This window comes from Notolabrus celidotus, chromosome 22, assembly GCF_009762535.1.
Source record: "Notolabrus celidotus isolate fNotCel1 chromosome 22, fNotCel1.pri, whole genome shotgun sequence".
Lineage (NCBI taxonomy): Eukaryota > Metazoa > Chordata > Actinopteri > Labriformes > Labridae > Notolabrus > Notolabrus celidotus.
The window spans coordinates 3,063,610-3,090,956 of NC_048293.1; the positions used below are offsets into that span (position 1 = coordinate 3,063,610).

A 27,347-nucleotide genomic window follows, 5' to 3' on the forward strand; every position below is an offset into this window, starting at 1 on the left:
ATAGCCTACAGCTAGGGATGCACGATATTGGATTTTTTGCCGATATCCGATATGCCGATATTTTACAACTTTACAATTTTACATTTACCGATACCGATATTTTTTCTGCACACTTAATTGCAGAGATCATCAATTCTCTTCAGTATTGGAATTAGCGTACAGTATTATGGTGATACTCTTATCACATTTGTTATGTAATATTAATTTCTTGTGCAAAATAAGAAAAATATTTAAAACTGCATATTTATTTGTGACAATTGCTTTCAAACAAAATTCATACAAACAGATACATCCTACTTAAAACTTGGATGATGCTCCCCCTGAGACAATCATAACAATCCCCACAACCAGGGCAAATTTGGCCAATTTCACATTTGCCACAGTAAGTAAACCTAACCTGTTCACAGGGAACATGTGAAAACTCCAACTGTACAGCAATTAAACCCAAATTAAATTAAATGGTTTACTCTTTGACAGTAAATGTGCCTAAATTAGTCAGCTACATGTACCTCACAGCCTGCTGCTTAAATTCAGATTTAACTTAAAACATGAGCCCAACATGTGTGCAGCAGCACATTATTTTATCGGTTCATTATATCGGCGGATAACGGCGTCTTGGCCGATATCTGATAGTTTATTTTAAAGGTGACATATCATGCAAAATGGACTTTTTAATGGTTCTCTACCTGAAATATGTTTCCCTGGCATGTCTACAAACCCCCCGAGAATGAAAAAAATCCATTCTGCCCCTGTTCTGATTTCTCCACCTTTCTGTAAATGTGTGTGAAACGAGCCGTTTCAGACTTCAGTGTTTTTGTTACGTAACAACAATATCCGGTCTGTCACGGAGTCAGAGCTTGGAGCTTGTTCAGCCCATAGACTGTATAAAATACAACTCAACCCCTCCTCCGTTTTTCATTCCCTGCACACATGTGTGCTAACAAGGAGCTTAGGAGGGAGGCATGCTAGTTGTAGGCTGTCTTAATAAACACAGAGGTCAGTTTTACTCCCCACGTCTGCAGATTTGAAGATCTAGTGGAAGATTTTTATTTATCATGGATAAGTGCTAGCGCTAGTTAGCATAGCTACATAGCTACATGTTTGTAGCTGTAGCTGTAGCTGTAGCTGTGTACCAAGACACACGTCGACATACTAACAAATCAAACAACAAGAAACACAGAATCTGTGACCAATCCTTCAGAAAGGTCCCGCTGCCTTTCTGGCAGAGGTCGGTTTTACTCCCCACGTCTGCAGATTTGAAGATCTAGTGGATGATTTTTATTTATCATGGATAAGTGCTAGCGCTAGTTAGCATAGCCACATAGCTACATGTTCGTAGCTGTGTACCAAGACACACGTCGACATACTGATAAATAAAACAACAAGAAACACTAAATCTGTGACCAATCCTTCAGAAAGGTCCTGCTGCAGGCGCCTCTCCGTCAGGATCAGATTCTGGATCAGATTCAGAGGGTTGAAGTAACGCTATCTGGGAGCAGCCGTGTATATTCAGCCAACATGTAAACATTAGATCAACGTGCTGGAGAGCCGAGGGCACATCCACTTCCTGAGGGGGCGTGGTCAGAGGGAAAACAGAGTGTTCTGAGGAGGACTGAAGAAGAGGGATTTTCAGGCAGACCAAAATCTGATTTCAAAGTGTTTTTTTGAGCATAAACTTTAAAGACATGTTTTGGGGACCTCTTAGACCAATATATATTGATGAAAAAAGCGTGATATGTCACCTTTAAAGCCAATATCGGCTGATACTGATAATGAGCTGATAATATCATGCATCCCTACCAACAACCACCATGTTACCACTCAGGAGCTACAATAACAGCAAATCTAATACAGTACTGGATTTCCTCAATGTTGAAAAATAGGTTCTTTGGATGCTATCTAACATCAAGTGTACCAAAGCAACTGCTAGAAAACAGAAAAAAAAGATCTGCAGTGCCTTCCTGACATGGATGGATGAATGTCATGTCATGGTACAGTGCACCAGCTGTAACAGTGACATAAGGCTTATCCCCTTTGGCCCTCAAGTACTGTATAACTAATGCACCAACACATCACACAGATGGATTGGAAGCCTGAGATTGACTGAAAGCTATCAAGTCAAATCACGGAAGTGTCGCTGACCTTTTCAGAAATATACATGACATGTACAGTAGAGCTGCATGCAATTTAATCTTCATCACAAAATGAGCCTACAGAGTAAACACACTCAAAGCTCAGAGTAAATACATTTATATATGTTTCCCTAATGGATGGAAGACTGGGCACGAAGGCTTTCACACCCTTTTGATGCAGTAAAATAACTAGCTCTTTTTTTGTTGAACAGCAGCAAGACATAACTGTGAGTTATTGCTCAAATGCACCCTTTAAAATGTCAAACTTTGAACTATGTTATCACATATTGCATGTTATTGTGCAGGCCTGTCATTCAGGAGCATAAACATAGCACAGCTACATTTTTTCTAATAAAATTGTCTATAAGAGTGGTGTCTTACATGCATTTCTGAAGGTCTTGATCACACAGGACAGTTTGCATTTGACCTTTGATCCACTTCATCGACATGCCTCCCTTACCAAAACTTGCCCACTTCTCTTGTCATCTCTCACTTCTAGTTTTAAGATCAGTCAGGTCATTAATAACACGTCATTTGATGGTATCATTAGTCCCAAAGTAAAGTTGTGTTTAACCTTTATTCAAACCAATTAAGGAAGTGGGTTGTGGAAGCGGGACATACTGTACAGAGAATGCTGGGTCAATGGAATCAACCTCAGACGGGTGTTGAAGTAGAGCACTGTATGCTGGTTTCAAACAACCAATAAAATCCTACTTAGGGCATCGATGAGGAGATGCTCTGGCTGCATGCCTGCAAGGATAGAATAAGAGGCACCAAATGTGTCGTAGACCTCCTGGTGGTATCTTTGCCTGATATGAGATTATCAGTACAGGATTAATTTGCAGGCGACTGTGTTGACCTTAGATTAGTCAGTTAGTCAAATTTGAAATAGTCTCCATCTGTGTTTCTTCAGAATCAGAATCAGTTTTATTGGCCAGGCATGCTGAACACACAAGGAATTTGTCTTGGTAAACTGTGCTCTCTTTGTACAAAGGCATAAGAATAAGACATACAAATACAAATATAAATATAATAATGATAATAAAATCAACTATAGACACAAAAGAACAACAATAGGCATGACTAATATGTACAGGCTAAAAATATTGTTGTTGTGTTATAAACTGCAGTTCATCCAGAATCCACTTGAGGCTGGCTGCAGAAACACCGGAAACCACATAGACGCCAATTCAAAGAAGACCATCTTTGCAGCATTAATAAACATGTTTACAGCCTGGTTAAAAAAACGGCTTGGCTCTACGTAGCTAATCTCTCTATCAGCACGCACTGTACGGGGGGTGAATTTATTTCTAACGCTACGGTTCAGAAGATATTAAGATTACGTGTTTTTGCCCAAATAAGGACATGACTGACTTGACTCCCGGTTGGGAACACAACGCTGTTTGCTAGGAGGCTCAAACTCCGCCCCTTTACATCACATTCTGCCTGGTTGAGTTTCGCATTTCCAATATGGCTGCCGCCGTCGATTGGCTTCAAAACAGCACTCAGGAAAGGATTTGGGTGAAGTCACGGATACTACGTCTATATTTGATACAGTCTATGGTTAGGAATCAGAAGATAGCAAGAAGGACTCAAACATATTTGTTTATATAGACTGTTTTATCGTTTTTGTTGTGTTTTTTAAATAAGGTTGAAGTTTTGGTGACTCTTCTACCACACTGCTCTCCATTCTTTGCTTGTTAGTGCAGTTGCCGGGAGGCAGACACCCTCTCCACTTTTAAGAGTAGGCTTCAAACTTTCCTTTTTGACAAAGCTTATAGTTAGAGCTGGATCAGGCTTGGACCAGCTTTTGTCATGCTGCTATAGGCCTAGACTGCCGGGGGAACTGGCACACTGACACACTGGGATCCTAGCTCACCCCCTTCCCCCCAACCCCTTCATCACTTACTTTAACTCTGCCTGTCCCATTAAAGTTACTAACCATAGACCTTTCTGGAGTCCCTGAGCTCCATTGTCTCGTAGGTTCCTCTGAGCTGCCGTAGACGTCCTCCTGCTGCGGACGATCTGGACTCCAGCTGATACGGACGTGCTGGACTCCAGCGGCAACAGCTTCTACGACTCGTCTCATTACTATCACCTCTCTCTCTTACTCCCCTCTATCTGTCTTTCCAGACCCAACTCGGTCTCAGCAGATGTGTGTCTAACATGAGTCTGGTTCTGCTGGAGGTTTCTGCCTGTTAAAAGGAAGGTTTTCCTCTCCGCTGTAACTAGCTAAATACTGCGATGTGCAATGCTCATGATGGATTAAGGTGGGGTCAGACTGAGTCTTATCCTGTCTTGGTGTTGGGTCTCTGTTCATAATTTGACATAGAGTGGTCTAGACCTGCTCTGTTTGTAAAAGCGTCTTGAGATAACGTTTGTTGTGATTTGGCGCTATACAAATAAAGATTGATTGATTGATTGATAACTGTTAGGATCTCTGAGTTTTCAGTGGGTGTTTTCAGTGGGTGTTCCCACTCTGAAAGTGAGGGTTAACTCTTGTTTGAACTCATGTTTGATTCACAAAAGCCTCTAGGAGACATGCTGCTTACAAAAACTGAATAGAAATGAGAGAGTTGTGACTAGAATTGCAGGCTTCTCGTCTGTGTGCGTTTCACTACAGTTGTATCCCTCTGGATCTACATGAACATGACTGAGAGTTAGTGGAGATGGTAACACAACAAAAGCAAGAACATTGTCAACATTTGATATCTCACAAGATATGATACATTGAAAACTTGGATGTTGTTTGTTTTGAATTAAAATATATAGTCTAGTATCTCAAAGGCAATCTGGAAGGATGCTACAGTATCTAACCTGCCTCATCTGAGACTTTGGACCTGGAAATAGTTAAACTCTAGCTCCAGACAACCTGAGGAATGCAGTTAGCTCATGACTGTCTGAAAGCATTATTCAGAAAAGATTTGGGTTTTATGGGAAGAGAGCTAAGTGCTGGGCTGAGCAGTAAAAAAAGCTTCTGAAACCGAATACAAAACAACAGCAGAGATTTGTCGTGTCTACTCTCTGGTTGTCTGGTTTCCTTTAATCCTTCTACATTTTGAATGAGCTGTGGGCATCTTTTAGTGTCTGTGTGGAGGGGATGTGAAAAAGGCACATTTAGATAAAGACAAAAGCATGGATTAGTGTCTTTCTCTGATATTCATCCATATATCAAATGCACTGCTTGGAGAGTGCAAATAGATTGATAAATGAAGCAGTGACTCCAAAGTTCTAACATCCAAACTCAGACCAAATGGCTTAAAGTGGCAGCTGCTTTATCATATTACCTCCTAACCCCTCTAATCAGATTTTGAGTTTGGGGCTCGACTTTATGAAGCTTTTAATTAGGCGGAAAAATCAATACAATGTCCCACAAATTGGATGCTCTGTTTGAATGCAATCTGGGGCAAAAAAGGGGGTGTTCATTCAAAATTCAATAGCTGAAAAGCTGCACAGAAGGCAGCTTTGCTCTTCAGATGAACATTACTAAGACTAAAATGCAGCATAATAATTACAAGTTAAAGATTATAGAAAAAAAGACATTTAACTGAGAGATCCTGCCATAGTAATGTGTTCTGTCTTTATTAAAAAGAAAGAATAATCCTGAGCTGATCAACACCACATCCTGTTTAAAAAGCCCTTACTTAATGCAATGCATCACAATGAGTCACATTATTAATATGCACCAAGTGGAATTAACATTAATGTACAAACTGGGTCTGAGCATGTACACACAAGTTATCAGCTGCAATCCATACATGACCTGATTTCAAAAGACGTATAGGACTAATAGCTCACAATATCACTAATGAAGGCTGTGAAAAGAGAAAAGTCCCTTTGATTGTCACGCAAAAATGTGTTTATGTTTCAGACAAACACGCCACGATGGATTACTGCAGTGAGCCAGAGGATGTCTAGACAGTTATATATGCATTTATATGAAACATACTTCTAACATTGTTTAAAATGCTTTTGTCATGAGAGTAGAAAATGTTAAAGATGAACAGAATGAATGAAATAAAAAGCTGTGCAGCTTAAGTAAGGCCCTTGGGTCTTGAAGTGATCTAAATTACATCAAACCTTTACAATGTAGCAAAACATTGCATCCAATCATGAAAAATGCACAACCTGATGCATAATAAATAACAAAAAAAAAGTGCATTAGATGAATGGTCCCTCTCTTTCAAAGGGAAGCCTTCTGATCTCTGCTTGACTGAGTAAAAATACTGCTGAAACGGCCCCATTTTGCCCGTGTAGTAAAAATAGCCCAGCACAGAGCAGAGTTTGACCCTTGTAATGGAACGTGATCAAGGTCAATGTTATATGGCTCATAGATGTCAAAGGGCCTGTGGTGGTGACACAATACTCAAAGAGAGAGAGAGAGAGAGAGAGAGAATGGTCATGAACAAGCACTGAAAAAAAAATCTATTTAACAAGTCCAATGTAGAGCTGCTCATTCATCAAGTTGAGTGGTTCATCTAATTTGAGAAAATAATGTACATGAACTAAGACAAGTTCACCAGCAGAGATTCAGTTGTGTTTTCTGCTTTACTTATTCTTGTAGGACACTTCATGAGAGGAAACAACAAACAAATGTAAACATACATGTTTCCATATTCTCATATTCAATCCATCAGCGCTATTCATACAATGACATTGTAATACAAAGTGCTGCACAAGAAAAACAACTTCAAATAGAATAAATGAAGAAAAAGATCCCACCCCCAGCCCCAACCCAAAACCCACCCCACAAGCCTAAGGTTAACCATACAATATGCAACAATAGTAATAAAAACAATAAAATAAATAAAATAAAATAATTAATCTAAATAATTTGCTGAATGAACTGAGGAAACCCTCTCATGTTATCTTAATGAGGAAACACTGGAGGTAAAACAAGATGTTAAAACTCAATTTCAAAGATAATAAAAGACTAAAATATGAAACCATTAAAAGAAAATAAGATGTGAGACTTAAAATAAATAAGTAAATAAATAAATAAATAAAGTAGAATAAAAGAGCCTAATTTTGAAATAGATAATAAATAAATAGATAAAACTGTTAAGAATAAGAATGAAACTCAGTTAAAAGCGAGACTAAAAATGTCGGTCTTGAGTTGGCTTTAAAAATGTTGATGCTCTGTGCAGCCCTCAGATCTTCAGATAGGGTGTTCCACAGACGTGGGCCGTGATAATAAAAAGCTGCCTCACCGTGGGTCTTAGTTCTTAATTTTGGTACAATTAAAAGTCCACAAACCTGAAGACCTGAGGGCTCTCACTGGCTCATACAATAAAAGCAAATCTGATAAATAAGAAGGGCCAAGACCATTACGAGATTTAAAAACCAATAAAATAATCTTAAAATCTATTCTAAAAGATACTGGAAGACAATGCAGAGACTTTACATTTAGTGTGATGTGGGCTCTCTTTCTGGTCTTTGTCAGCATTCTAGCAGCTCAGTTTTGGAGCAGCTGAAGCTGAGACATGTTCTTTTTGGGAAGACCAGAAAGAGCAATACAATATTCAATTCTACAGGTTATAAAAGCATGAACTAGTGTCTCTGCATTGGCTTGAGAGAGAAACTGACACACTTTGGAAAAGTTTTTTAGGTGATAAAAAGCCTTTTTTGTTATTTCTCTAATGTGTGGCTCAAAACTGAGGTGTGAGTCAAAGATCACACCCAGGTTCTTCACCTGCTCACATGGTTTTAGAGCCAGTGCTTGGAGTTTGGTGTTCAGTTTCTCTCTCTGAGGTCCAGTACCAATGACTAAAACCTGAGTTTTGTCCTGGTTGAGCTGTATATTAAGACTTGAAACTTGAAAGAATGGAAAATTCTCCCAAACAGGTTAAGGTTCAGATGTAATTCAAACTGCAGGGCATACGTACGTACACATACTGATCTATCTTTGGTAATCAACAGTGGTGGAGCTTCATTACTTAAGTCAAAGTTTAGATCCTCCAGGTCAAATATTACTCCAATACAAGTGAAAGTTGTTCAGTCAGATTATTACTTGAGTTAAAGTACTGAAGTACTTGCTTTTAAAAATACTGAAGTATTCAAAGTACTTTTTAAAATATCTCTAAACTTTGTATTTTCACAAAGCATGATGGCAGTCAAGACTACATAGGAGTACATACTGTTACATCATGTTTATCTAGAAACCATTACTTGAAATCTCTACAAACTATACCATGGAATAAAAACAGACACTAGTGGCCCTTTACCACCGGCCCGTCTTAGACCTACTCTACTCAACTTGACTCGACTCTACCCAGTTTGTGTTGTGTTTCCATGGGCACGGTACCTCGTGTCAGACACCAAGCGAGCTGAGCCGATACCAAAAGGTGACATCGACGGACTGCTGGCCACTGATTGGTCAGAGAATGTCGTCACTGAAGAGTCATGAGCGCAACGCCCAACACAGGAATCAAACCCGCCATTTTTTTTAAAACGACATCAGTACTGAACAATGTCTGCACGCAAAGTTTCTCCAGGGTCCGTTGACGAGGTCCAGACTTTTTTGGGTCAGGTGGCCGACGAACGGATCCAACGGGAACATCCATTGTTTGTGATTGTTGTGTTTGTGTCGCATTCAAAATGATGTTAACGCAGTTTCACGCAGCTGTGTTATGACGACCCAGCCCACCGTGAGACGGTACTTAGGCTGGTGGAAAAGGAACCCAGACTGAGTAGAGTTGAGTTGAGTTGGACTGTGAATGTTTGTTTGTTTGTATGTGAGGAAACAGGGAGAACATTTCAAACCATACGTATCATTCTTCATTTCAAAAACCTCTAACACGGGCTGAAGATATGACCATGGGTGCTCAGGTGGAGAATTATAGCCATTATTACCACCTCTAAATGAACTGTCTGATCTGAATGAAATCTGCTCTGTGTTTGATATACAGGTACGACTAAACCACTGAGACAAACAGAACTACACAAACACAGTTTACTGTCTTATCTATCAGATTTCAGAAAATAGAAGGAAATTCATGAGCTGACATCAAAGCTAAAGTAGTGAGTAACTAGAGCACTGATAGAAATATAGTGGAGTCAAAAGTACAGTAATTGTCTTCTGAATGTAGTGGAGTAAAAGTAATAAGTTCCCCAAACAATAATACTCAAGTAAAGTACAGAAACTCCAAAAATGTACTTAAGTACTGTACTCAAGTACATTTCCTTTGTTATTGTCCACCACTGGTAATCAATGATGATGTGCAAACATTCAACTGCTTTATGACGGACATATTTATTTGCCCTGGGGAAATAATGAGTGTATATTTGTTTGTGACCGTTATAAATCAAGTTAACAGACCACAGCTGAGTACTGTTTTATGTACCTCAATGTATCATTCTCTAAGACCAGAAACAGTCTGTGTAAATGCAAAGCATTCAGTGCTGGGCTGTGTACTTGCTCCAATAGAGACTTAAAAAACTTCCTCTCTCAATTGAGCTGTCTGATCTGAGTGAAATCTGCTCTGTGTTTGCTCCACGTTCAACCGTGGAGAAGCACAATATACAGGTACGACTAAACCACTGAGACAAACAGAACTACACAAACACAGTTTACTGTCTTAGGATCAGATTTCAGAAAAGAGAAGAACATTCATGAGCTGACATCAAAGCTAAAGTAGTGAGTAACTAGAGCACTGATAGAAATGTAGTGGAGTCAAAAGTACAATAATTGTTTTCTGAATGTAGTGGAGTAAAAGTAATAAGTACCCCAAACAATAATACTCAAGTAAAGTACAGATACTCCAAAAATGTACTTAAGTACTGTACTCAAGTACATTTCCTTTGTTATTGTCCACCACTGGTAATCAATGATGATGTGCAAACATTCAACTGCTTTATGACGGACATATTAATTTGCCCTGGGGAAATAATGAGTGTATATGTGTTTGTGACCGTTATAAATCAAGTTAACAGACCACAGCTGAGTACTGTTTTATGTACCTCAATGTATCATTCTCTAAGACCAGAAACAGTCTGTGTAAATGCAAAGCATTCAGCGCTGGGCTGTGTACTTGCTCCAATAGAGACTTAAAAAACTTCCTCTCTCAATTGAGCTGTCTCTTGCGTGTGTCTGCCACAAAGCAAAGGAGGTTTTCTCCAGTGCACAGTGATTTAAATTCAGAGAGCGCCCATTAGTCTCAAAGACCTACTTTGCATTGTTATACAATAGCTGAAGCAACTCAAAGGAAGACTGAGGACTGTTTCCCAAGCAAAATATTTTTCACTTAAAAAACCAGACCCTCCCTTCTTTGGTTTTCAAGTTGTTCAGTCCAGAATAAGCATGTTTATTTATGTTGCTGTGTGCGTGATTCACTTGTCTTGGTGTCTCATGGTAAAGCCCTTCCAGATGCTCTCCTGAATAATTTCTCTGTGAAAGCGACAGAGCTGTCTGAAGAGAAAATTAACCAGATACACAAAGACCAATAAGCTGCTCGCAGGTCTGATCTTCGACCTCGAAGTCCACTGACCCCGGGCAATTCTAATCTTAAATTCACAAATATAGGTCAGTGATTATGCCCTGCTTAACACAGAGGTTTACATTATACATAGCACAGTATTCCCTGTGTGAGCAGCATATGCAGCTCTGATACCACTCAGCTGTGATGTGATGTGGAGTGGCTGAAAATGTGCTGGTACAATCACAGCTGTCCTTGTACCGTCCTGTTATGTGCAGGAGAGGAACAGACGACTGCACGAGAAACAAGCCGGACACAAATGTATGGAAGCCCAAACTATGAGGGACTAGTATGTTAATGGCATGTTAAGCTTTTGAGTGCTGTGTGCAATACTGTTCAACCACCCCCCCTCAGCACCATCAGTGCAATAATCCAGCAATATTCCTGTAATGGCCCAGTGGTTTGACTTAATCTATACTGACATAACATGAATAGAGGCCATAAGCAGGCCCACCCAAGGGTAGACTGCATGGTAAGGAAGATGATGGCGGTAATGGATAGATCATAATGCAACACGACCAAATGTGGATGTATAGATTATATAGATTACATTATGGATTGTCATACACGCAGCCAGACACAGAGTAATCTTAGGCAGACAGCAATTCATACTCAAACAAATATTGAGATTACGTTTCACCTGATTAATGCAAAGGGAGGGACTGACGGGGGAACAGGAAGAGATGCAAACACCAGAAATTCACAGCAGTCCTCAAACTCAGGAACTTGTTGCTGTGATTGCTGGCTAAACGTTTACACAAGTAGGGCTGCAAAGGGGTTGAACATTTCCAGTAGATTTCCATGGGAAGTTAATCTGGGGAATTTTGGAAATATACCAAATTGGAAATTATGGGAATTAACTGGGAATTTAATGGAAAGGTATCAAATCCAAGCTTAAATATTTGTTTTGTTCTAAGCAGACATCCATCCAAAATAATACAATTCAAACAGATTTATTTGTAAGTAGAACTTTATCAAGTGTTAAATATTTTATTGAACAATCAATTCTTTCATTGAAGAACAAAAACATGAATGTTGAGTTAAATATTACTCATCCCCCTGACCCAACCCATTCAAAATGTTAAATGAAAAGAGCCCCTCTCCCTCCAACAAAGTCCCATTCAACATGCAAATAAAAAGTGCATGTAGGGGGCGTGGTCTCAATAGCCCTGCAGTAAGCAGTGTGCTATGTGCATGTGATTGAGGAATAGCAGAGATATTCAACTGTACTTGATGAAATCTGGTTGTTTCAGTCAGGATTATGCTAAAATATATTTCCCCCAACTATATTTAAGTTCCCAACCTTCAATTTAGTCAATTCCTGCTTTATTCCCGTTTATTCCCATGGAGAGTTTCCAACTTTGAGAATTCCCAGAATTTTGCAACCCTACACACAAGTAACAAGGTGCCTTGTTTTAAAGGATGAACAACTAATGTAAAAACAATTGATGTAACCAACCATGAAAATGCAAACCTCTTCTCTTATTTACAGGTCATCCTCAATATAATGTAGCACCAGTCCTCATAGTGAAACCGGGGCTAGTGTTTTAAACCCAACCTTGTTCATTGAAAACAGTTCCATTCAGTCCCTTCTTCATTGTGACAAAAGCAGGGACAGCTGTCAGCTGCTGCAGAGCTCGTATTTTGCCAGGTTCCATTCAGACGGGCTTTTCCTCGGACAAAAGAGGCCTGCTGCTTTTGCTTGTCCTCCGATCCTCTGGCAGCGCAACACAGGGGAATCTTCTGAGCAACTAACATTTGTTCCCCATTCTGAGGATGTTTTTCAGAGCGGGCACTCTGATGAGGCCTTCTAGGGATTTGAAGTCTTTTGTTAAGACGGCTTTAAAGGGGAATCCTTCCCATCAGGGTCTGGACGTGATCAACATAATGAATGCTTTGCTGTTAGATGACAAAGCTGATCATTTGATGCACATCGGGAAAGCTTTTCATTCATCTTAAAGGAGGTAACAACCAATTTTAAAATGAACATAAAGCAGGGTTTATGTGTTTCATCAAGAAGGGAGGAAGCATGGAGGAGATGCCTCCACATTGCTTCTTTTAGGGTGTGTTGATGCTCATTCTAGAGAGTTTGGCATTTCTCCTTTAGTACTGAACATAAAAACCAGGTTGGTCAACATCATTGAGAGTATACAGAATAGTGATGCACTGATCTGATCCTGGTATCGGATATCGGCTAGATCAGACTCAAAAAGCTAGATCGGATATCGGTGACAAAGGGCTGATATATAGTGCCGATCCATATGGCAGATCTATTCATTTCAGTTCTATGCTTTTCTGCGTTTACAACAGCCATGTGTGTCTCCTACGTCATCAGTGTCTTTATAAAATGTGCTGCTGATTAATATTGTCACAATAGCAGATGCGGAGAAGGGAAACAGTAAGGGCAAAGCTGGGCAGAGTAATGCTATATTCAATGATTTGAATAGCCCTCCTCTCTGCCACAGGTACACTGTACTTCTGGGGGAAACACTACGTTGACATACTTTTTATTTTCTCATTTGAAGCAGTTTTTTTATACAGAATATTTAATTCCTCTTATCCACTGCTGAGGTTTACAGTTGTATTGTAATATCTGTTGGTTATGAAGATAAACTCACCAAACTGCTGGTACACATTTATAATCTCTTGATTAATGATACTGTCACTTTAAAAATGTTTATTTTATTTTGGTTTACTAAGTCAGAAAAGCCTGAAGTTGCCAAAACATGATTCTATCCTCACATTAAGGAATAGAGATTGTTGAATCAATACCAGGATCGGATCGGCTCGTATCGGTATCGGCAGATACCAAAGCCCAGGTATCGATATCGGTATCAGGACCTAAAAAGTGGGATCGGTGCATCGCTACAGAATGGACAATGTGCCTTCATTTACACCCATTGTAAGATGTAGAGCCAAAAGACAACCCCCAAGGAAGCTGACATTGCACTGCATGGTGCCGCCAAGGCCTGCGCAGGCGCCTGACTGGTAGAATCATGAGACTGAGGTTACACACTTTATACTAACCAAAACGCACATTTAACTTTGTGCAGGGAGTCAGTTTTGCTGAACTGATTGTGAATGTCTTTTGTAACGACCTACCTTTAAACTTAGACCTCAGGTTACCCCTGGATCAGGTCAATATGGGTTTGTGTGAACATCAAAGCAATGTACAATGTGATGAGCAGACCTTTGGATCTGTATCAAAACTCCATCTGGATTTGTTAGGTTTTGGTTCTACATTTGTAAAGGACAAGTCCACATTTGTTAATGTTCTTGGAATTCATTTTAGGCTACATTTGTTTTTTGGCCATGTTGCTCTTGCATAACCTCTGTTTTGTACAGATCCCTAATTCACATCAGGGTAGATGTGCCAGCGTTTAGGTCACTTACAGCTCGACAAGCCTTTATCGCATTACATTTTTTTTCTCTCCCTCTTAACGTCACTGGACCTTTGTGATCTAGTCATGCATGCTGGGGAGTCAGTAACACACATTACTCATTGGGAATTGATTGCACTATCCAACCTGAGGCAGTGGGATTACACATCCAAACAACTGCTAGACCTGATGAGTAGTCAGATCAGGACCTGATGAGTAGTCAGATCAGGACCTGATGAGTAGTCAGATCAGGGCCTGAGGACATGCCTCAAAGAAGAGGCAAAAATGTATTGCTGCCAAACTTAGCCTTACGCCGATCTGTGCTATTCCTGGTGAGAAAGTGAACCGGCGCACATAACTGCATTATACACTATTATGCAACTGATAATATCTGATTAACCAGACAGATTAAGTTGCTTTAAACTAAGAGCCATAGAGCCTCTCTCAGCCTGTTTCAGATCACTCAAGAGTTGCTCCCCATCAAGCTTATCCTCTAGATTCAAAGAATAAATGGAGTCCTCATGCCTGTCCTCATAATGTGAGTACTGAGGACTTTAATTAGCCCAAAAACGCCGGCCTGTTTCCTACAGAAGTGAAGCAGGATGACATACCATGCCTTTGCCAAATGTTGAGCACAGAGTTAAGCTGTAAAAGCAAAATTAAACATGAATGGGGGAGATCAGTTGTACTTTGTACATGCTGCATCAGCTAACTAGCAGAGCATAAATAAAGCTTCTTTCCCATTCTAAAATCTGGTTCAGTAACATCCTCACACTTTCTGCCCTGTGGATGAACTAGTGCTCCAGCAGGGTGTGCTTACTCCAGCTGATGAGGATGCTTTTTGGTTGAACAAATTAAAGAAACTCTCCTGCATGAATCTGCCTATGCAAGAGCTGGATGTTAGCTATAAAAGAAAAGGCTGGAAGTGAACCACAGAGAGCCTAGTTGCACTTAGTAGTTTATAGCCTTTGAATCTTTCATGAACAGTGTATGTTTGTATCCGAGAACACGGCAGAGACGCACAGTGCTGCTGTAAAGATCAAACTGTTTTTAAAGCCAATGGCACCATAGAGGGGTAAAATAAATGTTTCCAATTACATTGCCGTTATTAGAATAAATCAGGAATAACCAAACATTGTGTAGCTTTCATTATGGGGTACATAAAGCGGCACAAAAGGAAGGCTTGTATAAAAGCACTCAAGTTAAGTAAAGTTCTCTCTTGGCTAAGTGCCACCGCCAGGAGCGGGAACTCGGGAACTCGGGAACTCTGCCTCTGGTCTAAAAGTGTAAGGATATTCTGGAGACGTGTCAAACAGAGCCACTTCGCAGAGATCCGTTCTGACAGTCTGTGAGGATGCAGCTAACACAGATCATATCACCAGTGGACCATGTTTTGTCTAATGGTCAACATCAGTTTTCTGTGATTCAATCAAATCCAGTACCCATCAATCATGCCGGCCACTGACACTGACAGACTGTTGAAAATGTGCCAAATGTGCCTCTCAGCTGGCCTCGGACAGAGTCACTGAGTGTATTAAAGACTGAATGGATTTGGCAAAAGCAGAATAACTATCCTCTGCAATTACATTAGCTGAGGGTCTCTGCAGTCAACACAGACTGGACGATTGTCAGAGCAGAGAAGATCCCAGGAATTAAATAGCATGCTGTCAGTAAATGTATGATCCGTGCAGAAAACATCTGTCATCATCGCTGGCAGATCCATTGTCCCACTGACCTGCACACAGAGGTCAGAGGTCAACCGTTGTTCGATATTTATGTGGATATTGTGAAGTGTAAGGATTATGTCTAGCCGTACAGTTACAAGCTGAGCTATCTGCAACAGAACAATAATCCCAAACTGATTGATTCTGGTAATTTGACCTCCATGAAGCCAAACATGTGCAGCATGGTATTTGTGAATTAACTGCATGACATAATGCCAAAATATCTGCAGTGTTTCAGAGCAGAGACTCAGACATCACTATTGTGCTCATCATGTGGACACACTACCATCAAGCCCCCTGAACAGTCCTGGGAATGAAAGAGCGACTGATCTAAAAATCAAGGAGGAAAGAAATGAATTTCATATGCTTTAAGTTTGTGCCAGCGTAGCTCCAATGTCCAATTTTGTATTTGTGAATGATCTATAGTACAGAAAGATGGCACAGCAACATTCAAGAGAAACAGCTTTGATGGAAAGCATTGAAATCAGTTGAATGCAAAACGATTCATGCATTTTCTTGTCCATGTTGAATTTCATTCTGGGAATTATATGAAGAGGGTAATACTTGTTAGTGATTCTGGGGTAGCAACTACACTGCGTGCACAATTATCAGGTACGTGAGTATTTTTGTGAATATGTTAAAAACTATGTTAACTGTCATTTTCAAATTTGTCAAGAAGTCAGATAGTGAATATATTTCTTCAACTGTGTGGTTATAATTATGCTTTTCAAATTACGTTGGTTGTATTTTTAAATAAATGCAGAATCTGCAGAAATGAGCGTGACAAATTATTATGCAAGTTGGTGATAAGAGCATATAACTTGTAAAATTAAAAACTAGGCACCATTTTAAACATTCTATTGATTGAAAATAATAATATTTACTACAGCTGTATTCAACCTTCAACAAAAATAACAGTTTTCTTTACATTTGTGTACAAAATAAAACTGTTAATGTCTTTGAAACATCTAAAGTGTTTCTCAAATGTCCAATATAACCTCCTTTTCTTTCAGTGAGGGTCAGAGGTCACTGTAAACTGATTTAGTTTCTGATGACCTCTCTGCTGACTCTGTGAGCTGTACCTTGTATGGTTTTCCAAAGAGATCTGAGCTGTATTTCTTGCCATTACTGTAAATTATCTTCTTCAGTATTGACCACAAGTTCTCAGTCAGGTTGAGATCAGGTGAGCATGCAGTCCAGTTCATGAGGCGATCCTCTTTAAAGCCCTGAGATGCCATCCTGTCATGAGAATAACATGAGGCATGTGACGGTGCATTGTGCTCATGCATGAACACTAGCATCTTTTTCACTTTAGCTGAATGTCTTTTCCTCCATGCAGGAAAATACAAAAGAGGATCGCCTCATGAACTGGCCTGCCTGCTCACCTGATCTCAACCCGACTGAGAACTTGTGGTCAATAATAAAGAAGATAATTTACAGTAATGGCAAGAAATACAGCTCAAAGAGCATCTTTGGAAAGACATACAAGGTACAGCTCACAGAGTCAGCAGAGAAGTCATCAGAAACTAAATCAGTTTACAGTGACCTCTGACCCTCACTGAAAGAAAAGGAGGTTATATTGGACATTAGAGAAACACTGAAGATTTGAAATGTTTCAAAGACATTAACAGTTTTATTTTGTAACAAATGTAAAGAAAACAGTTGTTTTTGTTGAAGTTTGAAAACAGTTGTAGTAAATATTATTATTTTCAATCAATAGAACGTTTAAAATGGTGCCTAGTTTTTAATTTTCACAAGTTATATGCTCTTATCATCAACTTGCATAATAATTTGGCACACTCATTTCTGCAGATTCTGCATTTATTTAAAAATACAGCTGAAAAGCATCATTTTAACCACACAGTTTAAGAAATATATTCAATATCTGACTTCTTGACAAATTTGAAAACGACTGTTAACATAGCTTTTAACATATTCACAAAAATACTCACATGCCTGATAATTGTGCATGCAGTGTACAGAAAAGTGAATATGACTTTAAAACAACTCTTTAAAAAGTTAATGATCAACCACAACTCCAGAAAAGTTAGGAAGCTGTGTTTGTTGATAAAAACTAAAGTTGAAGGTTTGCAAATCATTGAAACCCTTTAATTAATTAACTGAAAATAGAGCAAAGATAATGTATCATGTTTCAACTGGACAATTTGGCTGTTTTCTACAAATGATATGCACATTTTAAATTTTAAAGTGAGCTCGTGTTTGTGACGTGTCTTGCCATAAATCAAAATCAAAGTCCATGAAAGTTTTTCTATTGATTAACAAAAGGCTCAAAATAATCAAATACCACAAAAGATCTTAATAAACGATGATTCATGACGATGACTGTGGCGATGGCGGACAACAAATATATTCAAACCCACTCACCCTCTTTGTATGCCTCCCACCACACAACTGAACAGGTAGATAAAAGGTAAACCACACCCATGAACCCAACTGGAAATGAAGCCAACCATAAAAAGGAAATAATCACGGTTAACAAATAAGACATGCACATCAACATTCTGGCCCCTACAAGTTGGGACAAGGGACACTGGAAACATTTGGGATACAAGGACACACGTTTCTGGAGTATTTAAAGGGAACTGTTCCCAGATTCTTGCCTTATAAGAAATACATTGGGGTTTTTTTTAAAGTGATTTTGAGCCCATGCAGTGATTTCCACTACAGAGTAATGTCGGTTTTTAATGCAGTGACACCTGTGGGCCCTTTTGCAAAGAGATTTCTGAAGATTCTCCAAATCTTTGAATGACATTTTGTATTAAATATGATGAAATCCCTAAATTCAGTGCATTTTACACTGAGAAACATTATCCTGTAACTTCTTACAAAGGCTCTCAGAGAGTGATGAACCTCTTTCCATCTTTCCTTTGAGACTCTGCTTCTCTCTGGGTCGCCCACTTTATACTCAATCAAGTTGATAACCTGTTACAAATTAATATTATTAGTTCCTCTGGACATTTCTTTAAGCATTGCAAAACTTTTTCAGTGTTCTCTTGTTCCCATCCCAACTTAAAAAAAAAAAATTCTGGTATCAAATTTTAAAAAAGCATATTTTTTTCATACAACAATAAACATTTTCATTCCCAACACTTGATATGTTGTCTGTGATATTTTCAATTATATTTGAGGTTTAAATGATCTGCAAACCAACCAAATTTGATTTTAAATCAACATTCTATGCAGCGTGAACTTTCCTTGAATTGGGTTTGTATTGTAAGAGCATGACAGAAAAACTAAGATTGTGTAGATCAACTTAAAGCCCTACCTTGTATGGATTTTGCAATATTTTTTAAGCATAATGAAGATCACAGTGTGCCAAAACTTTTTCTACTTCTCTCATTCATCAGAATAACGCCAAAAGCAGAGCCCAGAGCTACATATGGTCTATCACTCTATTTATAACTTCAAATGTCAGCAGAGTTGGGTGAGCATGAGGCCACAGCAAACCTTGATGCAATAAAGAACAATCAGTGAACGTCAGCACCATCAAATAAATTTGCCACACTCTTCATCACAAACCAAACACAGCAGGCGTATCAAACCCCTTAAGACAGCACTTCAAGAGTCAGCATGGAGTGATGTTCTATAAAAAGAAAGTAGAGTTTGCCTACCTTGTGGGTGTAAGGTGCCTCTCCCAGGTTGATTCCATCCTTTGCCAGTTTATCCCGTATCAGCACCTTGAGCTTCAGTTTGGGATAAGTCACAAAGTCATTACAATCAGTGAATCTCAGGTTATGGTTTCCAGGACAGGAGGCCTGGTGTTTTCCTGATGTGTGTGAGTGTGACCCCAAAGTCCTGAAGTCATCCTCTCTGTCAGGGTGTGAGGAGGAGTGGTTGCAGGTTGAAGTCCCCAGAGGCTCTAAGGTAAAATAGAAGCTTGGTGCTTTCCTTCTGTCCTCCTCCTTTAGGTTCTCTACGGCTGCGAGCAACCTGTGTCTGTGGTACTCGATGTGGACACCTATGGCATCCAGGTCTGGCTGTCCTATCTGTTTGCACACTTCCAAATCATCATAGCCATTGTCAATGAAGGACTCCACATACTGGGACAGATTGAGCTTAGAAAGCCACTCCAGGACAAGGTTTGGTCCTTGGCTCATCTTAAAAACAGGGTACAGATGAAGCCTACCTTAAGTGCACATCTTCATATCCACTGCTGCTGCAGGCAATCCAGCTCTGGGGTCCATGTAACTTCCAGCTTACACACATTCAACAATGCAATTCTCCCATCTACTGTTATAGACAGTGTAAACATGTGGGACAGCAGACAGGTGCATGACTGAAGCAACTTAAACGTCCTTTAAATGAACTAAAACCCTGTTCTGCACAAGTCTTCAGTGTGAACAGTAAAAAACAGACTCAACCTTTACCTTTCACATTTAAGGAGGCAAAGGAAGAATCCCTTGTAGGAGGAACTGTTGTTTTCAGTCAGCACAGCTCAGAAGTGAACTGTTGGAACCATTAAGCGCACACTTAGAGTCCGTCTGTGTGTAACTCCCCTCTTCAGACACCTTTAGGGAGTTTTCTGTCGTCGACTGAGCCTCAAAGTTACCGGCTTCACGAAACCCCGTCTCACCAGGTTGAAGGTTTCTCTGTTAAAGTGTCCCCCGTCTTTGTTTCATTCATCCCAGCAGTCTCAGCTGACACTCCGCCTCATCTACTCGGTTCGGTCCGAGTGAGGATGCTGCTCCTCAGCCCCGGCTCCTCTCTCTGCAGCAGGAGGTCTCTGCCCCGGTGGATCATGGGATTTCCTCGAGCACTGGCGCCACCTGCAGGGGCGATTCAGACCTACAGGGGAGAGGAGAGGTAGAGGACAGGGAGACGGAGAGGGAGAGGGAGAGGGAGAGGGAGAGGAGAGGAGAGGAGAGGAGAGGAGAGGAGAGGAGAGGAGAGGAGAGGAGAGGAGAGAAGAGGAGAGGAGAGGGAGAGGAGAAGGAGAGGAGAGGAGAGGGAGAGGGAGAGGAGAGGAGAGGGAGAGGGAGAGGGAGAGGAGAAGGAGAGGAGAGGAGAGGGAGAGGGAGAGGGAGAGGAGAGGAGAGGGAGAGGAGAGGAGAGGAGAGGAGAGGAGAGGAGAGGAGAGGAGAGGAGAGGAGAAGGAGAGGAGAGGAGAGGAGAGGAGAGGAGAGGAGAGGAGAGGAGAGGAGAGGGAGATGAGAGAGTACTGAGGAGAGGAGACGAGAGGAAAGGAGATGAGAGAGGAGAGGAGAGGAGAGGGAGAGGATAGGAAAGAAGAGGAGAGGAGGGGAGAGGAGAGGAGAGGAGAGGAGAGGAGAGGAGAGGGAGAGGGAGAGGAGAAGGAGAAGGAGAGGGAGAGGAGAGGAGAGGAGAGGAGAGGAGAGGAGAGGAGAGGAGAGGGAGAGGGAGAAGAGAGGAGAGGAGAGGACGGAGAGGAGAGGAGAGGAGAGGGAGAGGGAGAGGGAGAGGAGAAGGAGAGGAGAGGAGGAGGAGAGGGAGAGGAGAGGAGAGGGAGAGGAGGGGAGAGGAGAGGGAGAGGAGAGGAGAGGAGAGGAGAGGAGAGGAGAGGAGAGGAGAGGAGAGGAGAGGAGAGGAGAGGAGAGGAGAGGAGATAATAATAATAATAATAATAATAATAATAATAATAATAATAATAATAATAATAATAATAATAATGCATTTTATTTATAGGCGCCTTTCTTGACAAACTCAAGGTCACCTTACAACATTAAAACAAACAGAGTTTAACAAACAGTAAATAAAACACAATTTAAAAAGTTTGAAGTGAATGGACAGAGGAGTTGTGGTCAGATGGAGTAAGCCAGTTTAAACAGTTGGGTTTTGAGTTTGGATTTAAAATGTGGGAGTGAGTCAGTGTTACGGAGGTCAGTTGGGAGAGAGTTCCAGAACTGGGGAGCAGAGCGTCTGAAGGCTCTGCTCCCCATGGTAACAAGACGAGCAGGAGGGACAGTAAGGTGGATGGAGGAGGAGGATCTGAGGGTGTGGACGGGTGTGGCAGTATGGAGGAGGTCAGAGAGATATGGAGGGGCGAGGTTGTGTATGGATTTGAAGGTGAGGAGAAGTATTTTGTAGTTGATCCGGTCTGTGATGATGGGTGTGATGTGGTGGATGGAGGCGGTGCGTGTGATGATACAATATCTGCTCATGGTGACACATAATGATGCAAAATAATAAAGAATAGATCTACACGTGTACACATAGATACAGAAGGCATAAAAGGACATGTTTGATTTTATTTTCTCTATTCTGAAAAATAAAACCAGAAAACTGAGAAAATAAATGGATTTAATCATGTTCTTTTAGGGCTTCTGTACTGAACATAGAAGGAGCACATTTGAAAATACTGTAACCAAGAAACTTCAGGTAAGAGGACAAACCTGTTATCTGATTCTTTAATTATTATTATTTATTTATTTTTCACAAACCTTGTTAAGAAAATGTTGCCTCAGTAAAGAATAAAAATACATTTTCTTACAAGACGTTTCAGGTGGTTTATCTAAGATAAGAGATAAGATAAGATATTACTTTATTGATCCCCGGGGGGGGGGGGGGGATTCAGTTCTTACAGCAACCCAGACATAAGTACAATCAAGAAAGAAGTTTCAATAACTAAAATAAAAATAAAATAAAATAAAATAAAATAAATAAATAAATAAATACAAATAAAATAAGATAAGTAAAAATAAAAATAGATAAATAAAGCTAGAATACAATTTAGATAAATACAACGTTACAATGGAATTTAGATTAAATAGAAGTAATTACAGGCAGTATTAAAAATGTCAGTAGTGACAGGTTGACATGGTGTGATTATGGCTGGTAATGACAAATTAAGCAATAAATAAAAATAAATATGGGTATGTAATATGACCGTGAGTTGTAGTTACAATAATAATGCAATATAACATAATATAATATGGCAAAGATAATTATAATACAGTATATTACTAATGTGTAATGTAATGTAATGCACTAATGTTACTAGCACCACTAAATAGGTAAACAAAGTAATCATAATTATAACTATAAGATGTATGCAACAAATACTACAAGGCTGCTATTTGTTCTCTGGATAAAATTAAATAAATGATCCCATTATCACAGGAAAAGTAAGTCGAGATAACTACCAAATTAACTTGTTATCTCATGAAAACAGAAAAAATCATTTGTATTGAATCATGTCCTTTTAGGGCTTCTGTACAAAGGCTAGGTAAGTAAGTATATAAAAATAAAAAAATTATATAGACGGCACTTTTCTTTTTATTCCGTGCAGGCAATGTTATAAATTTGTACCATGATCTGATTCCAGGTTTTGTTAGAGGGAGAATACATGGAAGACCAACAGTACAGAGACAGACCGATTAATCAGGCCTATTAATGACTAAAGAAATAGCACTGGTCAATGGCTACTCTCATGAGGCTGATGAAAAGTAAGCAAATAATGTCTGCAGACACTGCAGGCTGCCTCATTAGTGGGGCTGCTGTAAAGCAATGTTAACGCTTCCACCTGTGTCCATTTCACATTCTGCATTCTGTTGTATATTTCCTCAGAATTTTGTTTTCCTATTAAAATATGTTTAAGTTGCTTAGTCAGTGTACCCAAACCAAAAACACCTTAATGTCTAAGCTGGATATATCGTTAATCAAATACCTTTATATACATATTAGTATTCTCAGAGTAATGGATCCCTATGATTTAACACAAATTTTACTTGACTCTAGTCATTTTTACCAGTGGTTGCACAACATCTTTATATAAATCACAAAGCATGAAAGAATAGATTTTTTAAGAGTGTGTTGAGGAAAATGTTGGAACGGACATAACAAAAGATTGTTCCTTTCTAGGGAATAGAAATTACAATATTACAAGCTTTAATATAGAGTAAAGCAAGAAACAGGAGAGCAAGTCAATAAAATATTTTTTAAAAGGATAAATCTTCTAACACTTTTTTTTTTAACCAAAATAAAAGACAAGAAACAAATGATTTGTGCCACTTGATGAAGCCTCTTTACCTCAATTCTATATGTATTTAAATTGTGTCATAGATCAGGGATGCACCGGCTGTCCCTCAAGGCGATCAAGGCAGTGTTTCACGATCTGATTGACCTCTGACCTGCAGAGAATTTAGATAAAAGCACCAGTAAAGGTTTAACTTTGAAACAAAATCAGAAACCATGAGGCAGAGAAGACAGGACGAGAGAAGTAATGATTGGTTTTACATTTATTTTCCATTGCACAATAATATATATATACTGTATCTACAGTCTAAATTGTTTGTGGCAGCAGATTAAGTCAGACATCCATGTGAAATTTATTTTAATAAAACTGTACAAAAATTGCCTACTATGAGAAAATACTGCAACTCCACAGATATTCATCCCAGAAGACAGACGGACGGATGGATGGAAGTATGGCGACTGAGAAACCCTCCAGCTCTCCTGCACGCTGCTCTGAGACGAACTTTGCTTTCTATGCATTTCTACAGCGCAGGGAAAGCAAGAAGTTTTCATGAAGCAAACAGTAATAGAAACAGATGCACCGATAAAATAAATAGACTCTCTCACACTTTAACAGTTGGCATGATCAAAGAAAAGTGTGACACGCTCTGGATGTGTGACAAGAACTTCAGTTTTTGTTCAACATGGTGGTAAATACAAATGCCAGAACAGACAATCTCTAAGAGGGATAATACATGGTTGTTTCAAGTTTGTAAACACTTAATATCATGCATCCTTCAATGTGCAATAAGGGACCATTTAGGACATATATGTTGCAAACTGAAGCACTTTAAAGTCGAGGCCACACTTTGTAGAAAGACTCAGCGGCCCACCAGGAGGAGAAGACCCTCCTGCAGTAGCAAAGCTTGAATCTGAGATGAGCACGTTCGATATAGAACCAGAAAATGTTTATTGTCATGTCTGGATGATGGATCAATATGCACAACCATAGTTAGGACAGTGATTCTATCCCAAAAGTACATTAAAGGTATCTTTAATAGATTATTGAAATCAAAAGTATATATATATTTGTCTTCAAATATATAAATATATCATAGAATCATTAACCTGACGATGAAAACAAATCTGAGAGTGAAGCAATCAGCATAATTGGCAAATGACACAGATAAGCATAGGTTCTGTCATGTTTTGGTCCTTTCAAAAAACAAGAAAATGGGACACAAAACATAAAAAATCATACTAACAGAATTATTCTAAATACAAAAAATAGTGCAAAACCACATCACTGCTCTTTCCAATGGGTTATATCTCAGTAGTTTACAGCAGTGATGGTTAAAATCAGTCAACTAAAAGTGAAGGGTTTTATTCCAAAAGGCTTCACATCCATCTTGGAGAAAACACTCTTGCCGTGATTGAAGTATATATGATTTAATACTCTAAGTAAATGAATCAAATACGTCTGAAATTTTTTGATCATGTCTGCAACTGTTTTCCTAAAGTCAGTGTGACATGATTTTCTTTGGTGGATCTCTCATTTTGGAATGAAACTCTTCAGGTTCACCTTGCCTGTCCTCTGAACACAGCAGTTAGGGTGATGAGGGTGACATGCCCATAAAAGAAGCTCAATCCAATCCACTCTCTCCCTCTGTCACACAGCAGACTTATTGAGTCAAGAGAGATAAAAAAATCCAGACCGACTCCAAACTATTTGGGAGAATAAAAGAAAAAAAATCAAGACAACTCTGTGAAATCAAGCAACTCTTTGGTGTCGGAAAAGAACATGGCCGCGAGTGTACAGTATGTCACGTTGCCTGAACCTGCACTGTCAGATTTGTGTCCAGCTGTCGTGTTATTTACAACATTTGGCAGCAATCTGGACCGACAAAGTCTTGTCTCTCTTTTTCAAAATTAAAGACCGACAGATAATGCTCCTACATTGACACAAATAGCAGCATATCCTTGCACCTCATGAAAAAGAAATCTAATTACAATAGAACTCTAGTTAATCACATTGAAAAACACTGTCAAGCAAAAACAAAAACCTCAAAAGACCTATTGTAATACACTGCATCTATGTAGTATTATAAATATTGGCGCCCATACACATATTCCAGAATATATGTATGTTCACAAACACACAGACATACACATAGGTAGAGGTTAGCATATATGCGTCATGAGGCAAAGGCAGAAGAGAAACAGTTTTGAAGTGAATGGTTCAGAGAGATGACCAACGGCACAGTGTGTGTGAAACACTCAGGGGTGCTTGGTCATGTCGACTGGCAGCTACGAATACAAAGACAGCATCCTTTACCGTTGTGCTGTTAGAGACACATGCTTTTTTCCCTACACATTGAGAAACGAGACAGAAATCAAGTTCAGGAAAAAAACAAAAAGAAATCTGATAATCATGTATAGATAGAATCTTTATCACAAAAACTAAAAATTGTAACCAAAATATACATTTATGCTAAACATAGCGAGGACAATCTTTGTCTTGCCCTTCAACACGCCGTCCTTCTCATACTTAGCTACAGCCCCATAAAAAGCTTGAAGACCTGCAGCAGGGCTTCCAGTGTATCAACTCTTCATGTCTATGATAGATTAATGTAAACTCTTCATCAGGGGTAAACATTTTCAGCACTTTTTTGTGCACCTAAACGACAAACAAATACATGTAATGCCCATAGTACAAATTCTTCTACTTACTCCTATAAACGACACTGCTCCAATAAATAATCGGATTTAAAACAAAGCCAAAGGGACTCCCAGAAAGCTCGCTACTTGTTCCTCACTCACCGAAAACAACTTGGTTGGCGGATGCTGTAAGAGGAATGGTCTCTGATGAACTAGTGTACTACCAGCCCTTATTCTGTGAGAGGCAATAGGTTCATCATTGCTCTGTCTACTCTCTACTGCTTGAAGTGCTTGAAAGGCCCTTTCTGGACGAAGAATACAAAAACAAAGGAAAGAAAAACTCAAAGATCAAACTCTCAAAATAATTTAGACTGGAAAAATAAACACTCAAGTCCTTCATTGATTCAATCACTCGTATAGATATTCACATCTATGTCGACTTGATACAAACGCATCTTCAGACTTTTTTCCTCGTTTTAGTCCGCTGGGTTTTGCAGACACCATAAAGGGCAGAGAAAGGAAAAGAGAGCAATTGCAATCAGGCCACCGCAAGTACAGGATTTGCAGAATTGTCTTTTCTCTTTCAGAACAAAACAGCAGGGTGTGTGGCTATATATGTAAGATATACTTGAGTGCATGACGGATGGTTATGAGAGGTCCCCTCTCTCCAGTTTTGCAGACTGATGTTAAACAAACTCCATCGCTCTCAGGTGAAGTGGAAAGAGAGAGATTCTGAGGGGCTTCTCTTCTTCCATTTCTTTCCATTCTCACTCTGTGGGTTCGGCCAGTGTGTACTCGGCGGCAGTCCTCAGGTGACTGAGGTGATGCCAGAGTGTATGATATTTGTGCTGAGAACAGAAGCATGAGTCTGTAAAGCAGAACCCCCCATGGAGAGAAATAGAGAAGAGAAAAAATTGGGACCTGCAGCTCCTCAGAGATACTGGTGTGCGTGATTACAGAGTCCGAAGCTCCACACGCTGCCATCAGAGCTGGTACCACTTCTTATCTTTGTACTTCAGCATCATCTGAAAGCAGAAAAGAGGAGGA

At 39.6% G+C, this 27,347-nt stretch overlaps 2 protein-coding genes across 8 annotated transcripts in view; both read right to left on the bottom strand.

The window, feature by feature from the left end:
- The window catches only part of sash1b (SAM and SH3 domain containing 1b), a 66,762-nt gene extending 46,309 nt beyond the window's left edge, over positions 1–20,453 (bottom strand). Inside the window, exons 1-2 of the mRNA XM_034675509.1 lie at positions 20,099–20,453; positions 19,343–19,961 (exon numbers count right to left, since the gene is read on the bottom strand). Of these exons, the coding sequence (XP_034531400.1) occupies positions 19,343–19,828 (486 nt within the window). The 5' untranslated portion in view covers positions 19,829–19,961; positions 20,099–20,453. The remainder of the gene's footprint in view (positions 1–19,342; positions 19,962–20,098) is intronic.
- Positions 20,454–23,908: 3,455 nt separating this feature from the next.
- The window catches only part of stxbp5b (syntaxin binding protein 5b (tomosyn)), a 48,256-nt gene continuing 44,817 nt past the window's right edge, over positions 23,909–27,347 (bottom strand). For all 7 annotated transcript variants that reach the window (XM_034674970.1, XM_034674969.1, XM_034674966.1 and 4 more), the window contains one exon: positions 23,909–27,325. In XM_034674970.1, coding sequence (XP_034530861.1) covers positions 27,284–27,325 — 42 coding nt within the window. In that variant the 3' untranslated portion in view covers positions 23,909–27,283. The remainder of the gene's footprint in view (positions 27,326–27,347) is intronic.